This window comes from Brassica oleracea, chromosome C7 (genome assembly GCF_000695525.1).
Source record: "Brassica oleracea var. oleracea cultivar TO1000 chromosome C7, BOL, whole genome shotgun sequence".
NCBI lineage: Eukaryota > Viridiplantae > Streptophyta > Magnoliopsida > Brassicales > Brassicaceae > Brassica > Brassica oleracea.
The window spans coordinates 15,064,455-15,080,030 of NC_027754.1; the positions used below are offsets into that span (position 1 = coordinate 15,064,455).

The 15,576-nt window shown below is 31.1% G+C and overlaps 1 protein-coding gene across 1 annotated transcript; it reads right to left on the minus strand.

Moving 5' to 3' along the window:
• Positions 1-6,903: 6,903 nt before the first annotated feature.
• Positions 6,904-8,393, minus strand: LOC106305758 (protein LIGHT-DEPENDENT SHORT HYPOCOTYLS 4). Its single transcript, XM_013742131.1, has 2 exons — positions 7,935-8,393; positions 6,904-7,418 (listed from the first exon to the last, which is right to left on the minus strand). The coding sequence occupies exons 1-2, from the start codon at positions 8,217-8,219 to the stop codon at positions 7,104-7,106; spliced, it is 600 nt and encodes a 199-aa protein (XP_013597585.1). The 5' UTR covers positions 8,220-8,393; the 3' UTR covers positions 6,904-7,103.
• Between the last annotated feature and the right edge of the window lie 7,183 nt (positions 8,394-15,576).

The window sequence follows — 15,576 nt, forward strand, 5'->3', positions numbered from 1 at the left end:
AGAATTTTTAATACTGATAGAAAGATTATTATTAGAGAGAAGAGAAGAGTGAATGATGATCTTACAAATGATCGAAATCGATCATATATATAGAAAAGAAATTTACTGTGCAAATAGTGCAGCGGACCCCACATCCTTTATATTTTCAACATATTCGGCGCTGTCTCTATATGACTTTCATAACAGATAACACTTTGTCCAATAATGTTTTGGTTGATTTCCCCCCAACTTTTTTATACTTCTCCAAATTCACTTCTTTTATATTGCATCTTTTTTATTTTTTTTACTGTTGCTTGATCGATACTTATTTTGGGGATATTGTGAAGCAGAAGCAGCAATAACATGTTGTTTACATGTCCTCATCAATCGATTATGAGTTAATTTGTTTTGGAATTAATGTCTTCACATGATATTATACGGACTGCATCCTAGACTGCATCCTAGATAACCCTACATTTCTTATATGTTGGCCTCTTTTGTAGGTAAACAACATAGATACCGTTCATTTGCTTACCCAAGTGATTCATCTCGATGAAGATACAAATCGATGTTTGTTTTGTACATTAAAATATTATTTTCCAATGGATCTTCCAGCTGAGTTTTTAAAAATCCATCTTAAAATCTCACCCAAACGAAGGTGATTTTTGACGGTGCATCTAGTTCAATCCAAAATGATAAATGACAAAAATAACTCTGTAAAACCAAAATATTATTTTCAAACCAAAATCCCGATGTTTTGGAGATACATTTTTCCGCCAGAACCGAAAAATGCACTTTCTCGCCAGAACCGCAAAACGCACATTTCCGTCAAAACCGCAAAATGCACTTTTTCGCAACAAGTGCAAAAACGCATACTTCCATAAAAATGCACTTTTGGGCCAAATCCATAAAACCACACTATTTGGCCATACCCGTAAAACTACACATTTCCGTCAACCACCAAAACGGTAAAAACACATTTTCTCGCCAAACGCAAAAAACGCACTATTCGGCCAAAACGCATTTTTCCGCCAAACCCGCAAAAATGCATTTTTCGGCCATGTCCGTAAAACACACTTTTCCGCCAAAACCGCAAAACGCATTTTTCCGCTCAAATCGCAAAACGCATTTTCTGCCAAAATCGCAAAAATACATTTTTCGGCCAAGCTCGTAAAACACACTTTTCCGCCAAAACCCAAAACGCATTTTTCCACAAAAACCGCAAAAATGCATTTTTCGGCAAGCCCGTAAAACGCACTTTTCCGCCAAAACCGCAAAACGCATTTTCCGCCAAAACCGCAAAATGCATTTTTCGACAGAGCCCGTAAAAAGCACCTTCCCGCCAAAACCGGAAAACACACTTTTCCGCCAAAACCGCAAAACCACAAAGCACATTTTTCCACCAAAACCGCAAAAATGCATTTTCGGCCAAGCCCGTAAAACATACTTTTCCGCCAAAACGGCAAAACGCATTTTTCTGCCAAAACCGCAAAATGCATTTTTCGTTAAAGCCCGTAAAAAGCACCTTTCCGCTAAAACCGCAAAACACATTTTTTCGCCAAAACCGCAAAACGCATTTTCCACCAAAACCGCAACAATGCATTTTTCGGCCAAGCCCGTAAAACGCACTTTTCCGCCAAAACCGCAAAATGCATTTTTCCTCCAAAACCGCAAAATGCATTTTTCGGCAAAGCCCGTAAAAAGCACATTTCCGCTAAAACCGCAAAATACATTTTTCCGCCAAAACCGCAAAACACACTTTTCCATCAAAATAGCAAAAATGCACTTTTCGTTCAAACCCGTAAAAAACACAATTTTCCGTCAAAACTGTAAAAACGCACTTTTCCATCAAAAACGCAAAACACACTTTTCTGCCAAAATCATAAAACACACTTTTTTATGGTTCTTTCTCATCAAAACCACAAAACACATTTTTTCGCCAAAAATGCAAAACACACTTTTCTGCCAAAATCATAAAACACACTTTTTATGGTTTTTTCTCATCAAAACCACAAAACACATTTTTCGCCAAAACCGTAAAAACGTTATTTTCCCGCCAAAAATGTAAAACAAGTCTATTTTAGTCATTTATTAACAAGTCCTTCTAGATGCAGATGTAAGTTCAAAGAAAAAAACAAACGAACAGAGTTGCATCCAGGTGATTTATTTGGATGCATAGACGAAATACAGAAACGAACAACATCCAGATGGAACATCTGGATAAGGCATTTAGATGAATCATATGGATGCATCTCTTAGATACAAACAAAGTGATTTCCAAAAAGTTACATGTTATCTTATGTATTAGCATTATAAAATATAATATTGTTTATATTTTGTTCATGATATGGTATTTTATATTTCACCAAATATCATTATATTTGACTAGGTATTTTAGTCATTTTATTAACAAGTCCATCTAGATACATATGTAAGTTCAAAGAAAAAAAAGCAAACGAACATAATTGGATTCACATGATTCATCTATATGCATAGACAAAATACAGAAACGAACAACATTCAGATAGAGCATATGGATAAGGCATTTAGATGGAACATATGGATGCATCTTTGATACAAACGAAGTGATTTCACCAAAAGTTACATGTTATCTTATGTATTAGCATTATAAAATATAATCTCGTTTATATTTTGTTCATGATATGGTATTTTATATTTCACCAAATATCATTATAAAGTACCACACTTCTTTATATAATCACATGATTTCCAGAAGTGCATGCTCAAATCAGACTTTACCTAAGTAAACCCTGAGTTCCAATTGTTCACATTGAAGTTATATCTAGAGAGAGGAGAGATATTTTCCTCTCTTTTATCTCTCCCTTCCCTTCCTCCACCGCATAAGAGCTCCGCCGCTTCTTTTTCCTCGTTTCCGGCTGTTGACGGTCGGTTCTAGCCGTCGACCTCCCTTCTCCTAGCTTCGCTGTTCAGCTTCAGTCTCTTTCCTGTCTCATTTAGCTTTCATCACCCCCTCCTTGCCTCGTTTTCTCTGGATCTCTGTTTCAACAGACCTAATCGAAAGGCTAGGGTGTCCTAACCTTTCCTGGAGCATGTGCGAGGTGGTGTAAAGTAGATCTGATTCAGAACGCTTGTCTTTGCTGCTTTGGTTTCGAGCTGTTGTCGTCATATCTGGGTCAGATCTGTCATCCCAAGCCGTGGAAGAGTGGTTCTTGAGCGTCGATGCCTCTTCTCTGCTCTTTCCGTCTTGCCTTGCCAGTGCTCCTCCTCTGCCTCAGTGATTTAAATATTGTAAAGCCTTTCCCTGAAGACCTCGTTTCTTTATAGCGCGACGGAGCCGAGACACTCCGTTGAGGGCCTCTTCCTCAGTCAAGCTTTCCTTCAGCTTCCCATGGTGATTCTTTAGGTCTCATGCTTTGTGGATTCTCATGAGTCTGCCTGAACTTCTAACGCCAGAAGGAGATTTTGCTCTGTTTGTGTATGCCTCTCCTTTCCTCTATTCCGGGTTACTTATTGTGTGGAGTGGCCGGTGTCAGCCTGTAATCTACCGCCTGCTCCATCAGAAATTGTTCTTCATCGGCCAGGTGTAGTCTTTTGGGGTTGGATTGTGACCTTCAGTGCTTAGTTCTCTGGATTTGGTTTGATTAGAGCTAGTTTATCGATGCCGATGGTCGGGGCCGGAGTTGTCAACCGCCTCCGCCTGTTGAGCTCTGAGCGACCCTCGATTTTTTCCTTGTCTGCTGGTCAATTTTGATATTAACTTACCGATCTCTATTCAAGCTGTTTGGTGACCTTGCTATTAGCTCTAGCTATTGTTCTCGTAACTTTGCTAGGCCTCTTAGTTTTTAAGTGTTTTTTTACTTTTTTTGCAACACTTAGGAACCATCTTGTTTCATCAGCAGAATTAGATCCAAGTTAAGTCTTGTATCAAATGTTCATTATTCATTAATGATATTCACATTCTTAGCAAAAGAAAAAAAAAATCCTGAATTCCTGAAATATGAAGAGATCATAAAATTAGCTGAAAATACACGCTCGCGCCGTCTCATTTGTCATGGGCTAAAGCCCCTTAGAAAAAATGGGTTTTAAACGTTAAGAGCGGGAATGAAACAAGTCCAACTAAACCCCGAGAAGAGAGGAGGATCTAGGCTTGGGCGTTCGGGTACCCGTTGGCACTCGGATTAGGTTTTTCGGGTTTTTGGATTTTCGGGTTTACGCTTGTAGATCTCATACTAAAATTTTATTAGTACGGATACGGGTCGGCTTCGGATAATAACACTTCGGATTCAGTTCAAATTGTATTGCATCATAAAACCCATAAAGTAATCATATATCTTTTGGGTTCGGGTTATATCGGTTCGGTTCAGATATAACCAAAATAAAAAACAAAATTTTTGAAGTAAAACATAAAGAAAAACATCTAAATTAAATAAAAATTAATCTATCACATATAAAATTGATAAAATAACAATAAAATGTTAAATCATGAAAACAAACATAATTTGTAAACAATATGTATTACCTTATAGAGAATAGACTTTTTATTTCAAAGAGTAAATTATAAAATACTTATTTATAACTAATTGTGTACTTAAAGCATTTATTAGAATTTTAATATTTATTATTATATATAATATTACCACAAATATTGAATTTAATAATTGGAATACTTATATATATTTCAAAATATTTATATTGACTATTAATTTCGGATTTTTCGGGTTATCCGTTCGGGTTCGGTTAATAACACTTCGGGTTCGGATATTTTTTGTACCATCCTACGAGATCTGTTCGGGTATTTTTACGTTTCGGGTCGGATAACGGATCGAGTTTTTTGGTTCGGGTTCGGTTCGGATTTTGGGTTCCGGATTTTATGCCCAGGCCTAGGAGGATCACATGTAACGGCAGGTAGGTATCTGCTCACGTGTCAAATATCAAGTGGAGTAAAAAAAGGCTTGTTGTAATATAAAGCAGAATAGTTTCGTCATTATCGTTTTTTTCAGCTATCATGACAAATGAGACTGTGCGAGCGTGTGAAGCGGGACCCATGACCCTTTGATTTGCCAATCAAGCTGCACCAATATTTCCTTCCTTTCTATTTTATTTTACCATGCCTTAAATGAGAAACATTGACTTATTTGTGAGGAATAATTAGGGTTTTTGTTCTCAAAATTTGTAAATGTATTTAAAATGATTAGGAATAAATTGTTTTTTTTCGTAACTCTGATATCTGGGCAGCCACATTCCCAACTATCCCTCCGTAGAGGGTCCAACGGAAGAGATGTTAAATCTGATGTGGCCGGGGCTCGAAGTCGTGATGGCGGGTACCTCAGCCGAGGTTTCTTTACCACCAGACCACGAGGCTCGGTTATTAGGAATAAATTGTTTTCCTGGTACTATTCCATGCGAACTGATAATGTATCAATGATACAGTATCATCATCAATATTAATAGCCAACTTTTATACGATTTTCTAGTTCTTTTTTAGTTTTGAAAACCGCCGCCTTTTGTTTAGTCTGATGCCATCACTATAAATTATATTTCCGTTCATAATACTTATGTAGTCATTTTTAAACAATCTTACATACTATAATATTGTATACTACCAAGATTCAATAAAACTTATCCGGTAAAGACATATCTTATTTGTAACAAGTAGTTTTGTTGGTTGGTTAATTGGTCACATATTAGAACATAAACTCTTTTTACTAAAGACGAGTAAAACAGTTTAGAACAACGTTTAGTTTGGAAGGAAAGGGGTAAGGTGACTAGTGGTTTTAAAATCATTACTTGTTCACAGTATGTGCAATTTACAGTATTCTTTACCGTTTACAGATAGTTTTCGTAAGGCGTAGTATGATTCTTGAAGTCATGTATGTAATCAACCTAGACATCAATCTTTTTTGCGGAAAATAACGTCTTTCAATATGATCTGTAAACCCTAGGGAGCAAGATGAACAAACGTATCAAAACTTTCTCCGGAACACTATATACAATATATAGTTTTCATCACATTTGCCTAATGTCTAATTAAAGACAGGAAGGGTAGTGTTATATTCAAATAAAAACAAAACATATAAATGTTAAGCGCAATCAAATGCAAACATGTATAACTAAACGATAAGTTAGATCAAGAATTTACGGAAACAATAGTATGTAAATAGTAATAAAGAAAGAAAAGACTTTTGTAACAAGGACAAAGAAAGTGAATGATTTGCCAATTCCCTACCAAAATTAGGACACTACAAAGGAATGCATATACACAGAGCATGAAAAGACACGAACAACCATTTGATTTTGCAAATCTTATTTTGTCACGTCTTATCGAACTACAATTTTCGACTTATTTGATCCCCAGATACTATAAGTTGGTTCTACCAATTATTAGAGATGCCAATTAATATACACCTGAAATTAGTATAAGTCTACAATAAAAAATAACTACTCACTGTATATCATTTTAACTGATGTTTTTGCACGATGATTAAGAAATTACAAATTTTTATATAGTTTATTTTGGTTATATAAAACTAGCATTAAATAAAATTAGTCTAAACAATAAGAAAAACGCACACTATTTTGTAATTGGTCACAAATTTTTAATGACATTAAATTTTATATAGAATAGTGAGAACATCACTAATTATGAAACAAAATAAAAAATTTTAAACCGTACTTAAAGTTTAAAGTAATACGGAGGGAGTAATAATATATTACTATTAATGGATGTGAATCCATGTATAGAAAAAAACACAGCTAAAGTTATGCATAGAAAAATAGTTTATAGACATGAAGTTTTGAAATACTAGGAATTTTTTTTGTGTGCTAAAAGACGAAATAATAGGATTATTAGTTGTTTGCTAAAAAAAAAGGATTATTAGTCAAAACTTCAATTAGCAGAAAAATACATACCCCTGAATAGAATAATGGTGTATGTATTGAAGATAATAATACTAATACACATTTATGCGAGACTGAATGAAAAAGTACGTAATTATTCAATACAAATATAAAATTCTTAGCTGGCCAAATAAAGAAGAAGGGCATGCAGCTTTTTAGACAACTCCTGCATGTTCGTCATTGACAAATACTATATAAAGTTGTAAGGAAACGTAGTTGACTGAAACATATCTTACTGATATGACTTATTGCAAATTAGGACTATTCGAAATCACCGGCTGATGAGGCGGTGGTAGTGGCGCCTGAGGAGGTCGCTTCCGCTTCTTCTTTTCATAGCTGATCCCACGCGCTTTAGCCTGCGAATCACGAACTTCCCTTAGGTAGAGTCGAACAGCTCGTGCACCAAAAGGGTTCGTCTCTGGTGAACCACCGTTCTCTTCAAAAGCAGCTCGAAGCCGGCCAATGAGTGCGTCGAGGCTGCCCCACGCTTGTCTGAGTGGGCAGGTACATGGTGCTGGTGGGTTTGGGTGTCCAAAGAAAGGACATATTTGCATGTGAACCTTGAGATACAAGATCGAATTAGCGTCTAAAATCAGCAGTTTCAGTATGTAACGTTTTAAAACATATATACAACCACCAATTGAAGAAGCATATCATATATACATGTTTTATTTTATTTTTATGCTAAAAGACTATTCTATTACTAAAATTTGAGGTGCTCTAGATAGTATACATGTTTTATATAATGATTGAGCATATATACAAAGGATTTACAATTAGTCCGTGATAGATAAAAATATGTGATATATATAAAGCCTAAGTTTAAGATCATCAGACAAACCTAGATAAGTTTGACTCAGCTCTTTGAAAGAATCATATTAACATCTACAATTATCAACAAGAATCCAATTGAACAATATAATACAAATAAAAGAAACCCAAATTACACAAATAGGGTTTCATATATAATGTGGATCTATATGATTATATCTTCAGTGGAATAATATCAAATTAGTATACTGATGTGAGCGATACATACATATACGTAAGTGTATATGTTACATATGTATGTATACCTTGGTCTTGCCGAATTGGTCGAGGTACCTGAGGAACTCAAGAACATGAGCACCACTGCAACGGGAGAGAGAAAGTGGTGGACGGTGGTTGCGTAGATATTGTCCGAAAGTGTTCCAGTCTCTTCTCTTCTGATTCTCGTACCTACTCAGTTGGTTCGTCGCGGAGCCGCCAGAGGAAGACGAGGAGGAGGAGGTAGTGGTAGTGGTGGCTGCTGCGGCGGCGATCATAAGGTTTGTGTTGTGTGAGATGTTTGATGTGCTCATAAAGCCGTGGATAGGATCCATGATATCAAGATCTGATCTATAATTTAGGTTTTATTAACTCTTTGAGGTTTTGGTTTTAGGTTATGATGAATATGAGAGGAGCTTTATGAGTCTTGAGTCTTGAACTTTATGGGTCTTGAGTTGATAAGGGAAGATGGTGGAGAGGAAAAAGGAGGAGAGGAGGGGGTATCGTAGTCATTGTAGTAAAGAGTGGGCTGCTGAATGTAGTCATTGATATATATATTTTCTCATTTAATTTTTTGATTGACTACTAACAGTGAAATAACTAATAATGCAAGCTTGTATTTTTTGACAAAGAAAATAAAATATCTCTTTAATCATTATTGTTATGTTAAACTGTTTGCGGACGAAGGTTAAATGCATATTCATCAAATGCAGTAAAAATATTAAATAGTACAGCTTATTAAACAACTCATTTTTGACAAAAAGAGTACGTTTGAATCGAGTACTTATAGTATAACTTAAACTTCATATTAAAAAGTTAAATGTTAATTTTTTTTTCTTTGTTTACCGACAAATAAAGAAATTAACTCATTTTTAAGTATATCCCAACAGTTTTCTTTTGTAAATTATTAACACAAATTATCAAATAGAGGTAAGTCAATCATTTTTTTTCCTAAGCTACATGCATTCAATAAAAACATCAAATAGGTAAACCATGAGTACTGAAAATTCTTAACATGATTACCATAAAGGAGTACAAGACAACTTTGATCTAACCTAATTACTTTTTTAGGTAAGATACATTGATACTCCATCTGAAGCCCGTTTCTATTTTAGAAACTCTTGAAACACACAATGAGAACAAGATTTTAAACATATTTATTTTTGATGTTTCAAAAAAATCTTTATTTTAAAATATTTGTTTCCACTGTAGAAAATCAAATGAAGCTGTATTTTTTTAAAACGTAATAAGCTAATTTTTTTAAAAGGTTGGAATTTTGTTTATTTATTTAGCAACTTACAAGCTAATTAAATAACTAATGTGAAGATCTTTTTATTTTTCAATCAATAATTGCTTTAAGTTTAAGTCCCGGCCTACAAAATTATAACAAAAATATACGAGAAAAAGACTGGAGTCATTCCATAAATACGTTGTATTGTTTTCCAATAAAAAGATCTTTTTAATTTTACGAAATGTTAATATCTTTTTTTTGGGTATCAAATTAGTCTTTTTGATCAAATATTAATATGATCTTAATGTTTATTGTTTAATTATATAATTTTAATATTCTCATACATATTAATATATATATATATATGCATATATTTTTTCTTATTTTGAAAATATTGTTTATGCATCTTAAAATGTTTAATTTCTGTTTTCATTCTATCTAGTTTTTTAGTTGTTAGAATTTAGAATGATTAAATAATATTTTTATAACCAAGGAGTAGATCACATATCCAAATAAACTCATATTAATTTTTTTTGGGCGTGTGGTCTACTTATAGATTTGCGTACATGATTTGTAAATGAGCCGAAAGCAAAAGCCTATATCTGTGTGAATGTGCTAAAGATAATCGTGCATTAATTCCTTCCAACAAAAGGTTCGAACTCACAATTTGGATGCAAGAAGGAGCATGTCTTTATCATTGGGCAATGTTCCCGACAAATTAAACAACTTTTATTTTTGGATTTAAAAATTTTACCCATGCACAAATGGTAAACATAAATAAAACTAAGTTTTTGAATTCCAAAATAATGAATAAGAGTTACTTCAAGATTTGGCACTAAATAACAGTCAAACTTAGTGACTATGAAAGTGTGTAATCCTTCAAATACATATTTTGTGCTTTAATGGTAAACTTAACCTTTGTGCCAAAAGAAAAAAAAGGTAGACTTAACCTCTTACTGTAAAAAAAGGGGAAGGACATTCTTTCCGAATATCTACGGGGAAAAACCAATATGCAAGTAATAGAATTGGGCATTTTCAGTAGGATCAAATTGATCTAAATTCACATGGAAATTATTTACCATTCGACCATCGCGTCACTAGAGATAATCACTCCGGACTCCTCTTGTTTTATATTCTAAACATCATGCAAATTCCCAAAATTTAAATTGATCACTAGATCTACATCAGTGTAGTATTTAATGATCTAAATCAGAATGAGGAATTTAAGTACACAGTAAGAACCATAGTTTGATTTATAAACTTTTTTTATATATCCTATCGGTTGATATATGGTCGGTTTCGACATAACATACTTAGTGGTACAAAATAGATTGGTTTCCACACCGTGAATACTATCTAACTAATGTTTGGAAATAGACCATTCAAACTGACTAAGCATCAATAATTTAATTTTCAGGGGAATTGAATCTAATACCAATAGAATACACACAAAATCCTAAAAGTTTACTACTAGACTATCACCGCTAATGATGGTAACATAAAAATCTTGGATTTCTCCTATTTTCATTACGACTAGCTAGGTGTGGAGAAATGCAAGACTTTTGTGTCGTGGATTAATTATGTGAAGAAACATTGTTTATCGACTCATCAAATTATTTTTGTTATTAATACAAGTTTAATTTTCAGTTGATGAATATATATATTTTGGTTATCACCCAACGTATTACGAAGCAGAGTTACAAAGAATGACACAACAGTTATCTTTGGAATACTGAAACAAAAGCTAAAGAACTTTTACTCGCATCATTTTCATCGTCAACAACTACTCTCATTGATTATCATTTCACTGTTTCAAAATTTTGAGCAACAAACTTTGATTCAGCCATTTCCTTCGTATTTCCGACCGGATGTGAATGAACCGACCTTACATACATGGGATAGGACCGTAGGACTCATGCCCCTAACTTAGATATTATCATTTTTTTCAATTTTAGTAAACTCTTTTTTCTTATATAAACTTGAGTATTCAGAGTGAATTGGAATTGAACTAATGGTAGCAACGTTAGAAAACTTTTTTTTTTCGATTATTAGCTTTGAACATGCACATGGAATTGAACTAATGTTAGCAAAAGTGGCATCAATTCCGGAGTGCTACTAGTTATCATTCTAAACATCTTTTTGACACGTTAGTTTGTTTTTACGCATATTAAGCTCTTAGCTGTAGTAGCTAATACTACAAATACAGTAGTTTACAGTTAACATGAGAAGATGGAATCGAGTTTACAAATCTAGTGATAGATTATCAACTTAGAGGAGAATAGGGTAGGCAGGGCCAGGATTGAAAAGGCCCTGGATTGAATATAGTGACGATAATATTTGGTATTTGGTGCGAGTGGACAACACATGCAAAGAAAAGTCGAGATTACCCCTGAAAGAAGTAAGCGGAAAGGGGTAACTTGTGGCAGAGGTACAAAACTGGATGGGGACAGAGAGGGAAAAAGAGGAGCAGTGGAGTGTGTTTGAATGGTTACTTAATAAAGAAGGAGAAAGGTTGTGTCAATCAATCAATCTCACTGTTGATTTCATATCATAGTGGAGCATGTGATTTTTTTCACCTGGTTTTTCATGTTTTGGCTCTTTCTATCTTACACAAGTACAAAATAGATGTTTGGTTTATTTAATCTGTACATATGTGACCGCACGATTGTTAGTGGAAAGTGGAAACAAAAGAAAAATCTACCATGTAGTCATATATATTTGTAAAATATATCAGATGTTTCTATTGAGAAAATGAAGATTTAAACGACACAAAGATGAAGTGATATACATATCTAAGAACATATAAATATATAATTAACTCAAATCATAACCATATTCCATCTCTATATTAAGCTACATATCAAAGAACACACACACACACACACACACATATATATATATATATATAATTAACTCAAATCATAACCATATTCCATCTCTATATTAAGCTACCTAAAATATTTCAATATCTGTTTTTGGTTTTAGTGTTAAAACTAGATTTGATGTGCGCTTTTAAAGTCTATGATATTTTTTGTTAACAAAAGTTTGTTTAAATGTTGAGCTAATATATTTTCCAACCCGTCTAATATATGATAAATATAGATTTAATAAATCATTTACATGTACATACATTTTAAAAGTGTTTTGCTGGAGTGTTATACGTGAAAAGTGAAAAGATAATTTTTGTGAAAATTTTAATTTTTAGTTTCTTAATTAATTTTATGAAATTGTTTTTTATAAAATTGTGTTTAGTTAATGCGATAATATGTTCAAATTTATTAGAAAAAATTAATTAGGTTAATTATTTATAATTAATTAGTTATAAATGGATTTTGGGTAAGTGTGTTTCAGAAAATATAATAAATGTTGAAAGTTATGATTAGCTAGTTTTTTTCAGTGGTAATAGATGTAATTAATTAGTTAGTTTAAGGGTAAACTTATATTTGTACTTCAGTTTTAATAGAATATATATATTTTTTTAAAGTATTGTGCTTTAGTGGTATACGTGAAAAATGAAAATAATTTTGTGAAAATTTTATTTTTTAGTTTCCTAATTAATTTTATGAAATTGGTTTTTATGAAATTGTGATTAGTTAATGCTATACTATGTTCAAATTTATTAGATAGAAACATTAATTAAGTTTATTATTTATAATTAATTAGTTATGAAATGGATTTAGGAAAGTATGTTTTAAATTTAAAAAATACAATAAATGCTTAAATTTAGAATTAGTTAATTTTTCAGTGGTAATAGATGTAACTAAATAGTTATTTTAAGGGTTAGTTTATATTTGTACTTAAGTTGTAATAAAATACATATATGTCTATTTTATTTAAAATCGAGGTTATCTGAATTTACATTTAAACTATCTTTAAAAAGAAAACTTTAAACTAGCCACCAAAATATTTGAAAATGTTGAGTTTGTCATCTAAGTAAATGATAGAACTTGGCTATGATCAAAATTTATAATTTGAATTTGAATTTTATTATCTTTTTTTATAGAACAACTTAAATATGTGATTTAGTTGTAGAGAGAATCAGGTATCTGTTAATTTATTGTGTTTTTTAGAAAATATTTGGTGTAATAATATTAGTTTATTCGTAAAAATAATATTAGTTTAATGAAGTTAAAGATCATTGAAAATTTTAAACAAAAGAATTAGAAGCCATATAATATTTCGTCTGTCTGGTATATTCAATGTTTTGAAAACCGGACCGAACATCGACTCAATATTGTAACTGGTCAATGGTCGGACCGGTCCAACCTGTTCAACCAAATTTAAATTTTAATTTAATTTTAAATTAATTAAACATATAGAATCTATAATTATAAAATTATATTTTACAAAATGTTATATCATTATTATAAATTAACTAAAATTGATACATAAATAAAATAAAAACTTAAAAATAGTATAAAAATATAATGAAAATTAATTTATTTAGAAATATATTTTTAAAAATATGTTTTTTAATTAAATATTCTTAAATTTGCAGTTTTTTTTTTAATTTGAATATGAGAAAACTGAATTTTAATATTGAACCTAATTACCAGTTTTACCGAATTTGACCGGTTTTTTTACCAGATTTGCCGAAATCGGTTAGAAGAACGAGCAACAGTCCGACCAGTCTGGTTTTCAAAACACTGGTTATATTCATTACTGATGGCCTGAACCCTTAAAAAAACAAGGTTTATTTGTAACTAGATTTGTAGTTGTCTAGTCGATGCCATTAATAATAATGACATGATGTTTTATTCGTGATTAGATTTGTAGTTGATGCCATTAATGGCAATGATATCATGCTTTTCTTTATGCTAAATTTGGTGGTGGTGATATGTCTATAGTACAGTCCAACCATTTATTCTACTAATCTTCTTCATACATAGAAAAGCAGAAAAATATTCCACTAGATATGTAATGCTCTTAGTTATTTTAGTCTTCTTTTTTTTTTTTTTGAAATAATTGCTCATTTTACCTAATTATTATGGAGGAAGAAGGCACATAGATTGCGTACGATTATTGAGTAATTAACGGAAAAGTTATCTGGACACAAACAGTTTTACTAACCATTTAACTTTCCGTACAATGATTGACGTATGCTGTTATTACTTTTGGGAACCAATCTAATCCACGATTCAAGAATATCCCCAATATATTAATTGAGTAACATTTGAAAAGATGTAACCTCAATTTTGTATTAATTAAAATAGGCCCTAATGCATAGGTGGCACTCAATTAGGTAGTCAATTACATTCAATTGAAAAATAAGTAGGTCCACATTTGATTTTTATATGTTGTTAGATACATAAGTTGGTCAAACTATATGATATAATGATATGATATGTTATTTTCTTTCCTTAAATCAAACCTACAGAATTACCATAGATGACTAATATATATATGACAATTAATGATTTTAATAATAAAGATTTGATAACAATTTATATCTCCTCCATCATTTTTTGTTTAATTTTATATTATTAAAATAAATTAAACAATCAAATTAGCTATAAAAGTAAAATTTAGATTTTTTCGTATATGTTATATTTTGAATTTTTAAAAACGACAATAAATGACTAAAACTATTAAAATTATTATGTTAAAAATTAATGATCAATGGTTTAACATTTTTATTATAAGAAGATACACAAGATTTTAAAACCATATGAGTAAAAAATATCATTTAATAATAAAATAAATATATATATATATATATATATATATATAGATTAAACACTATATACCATAGGATTACATAAATATTTTAATATTAAAAGTTTCAATGAATTTTCAAGAACATTTATAAATTATAAACTTATTAAAGATTTCAGATTGAAAATTTTGTTATCGATGATTTAAATATTTTGTTATAAAATGATATGAATGATCATAGAACCGTATGATTATAAATTCTTATTTAATAAATAACTATATAAAATATACTATTCTTAGAAAAATAGGTTGGTCCATCTTAACTTATATTACACTTTTTATTAAACTAACTATCGAATTGATAAATAACGTACCAAAAAATGTTTTCCACTTTTCTTAAATAAAAGCTACGAAATTACCTAATATGATTAACATATATGTGAAAATTAATTATTATGAATAATAAATATTTGATAACAATTTTTGTATCTTAGTTCTTTTTAAAAATTTTATATTATTAAAAGATATTAAAAATCACATTAAATATATAATAAAAAACATTTTTTTTATATGTTATATTTTGAATTTTTCAAAACGTCTATAAATTATTAGAAATTTGAAGATCACCACTCTTAAAATTTTGTGATCAATAGATTATTTTTTTTGTCATAATAAGTTACAAATGATCATAAAATTGTATTAATATGAACTTTTATTTAATATTATAAGAAGATACACATGATTTTAAAACCATATGAGTAAAAAATATCATTTAACAATAAAATATATATATATATATATATATA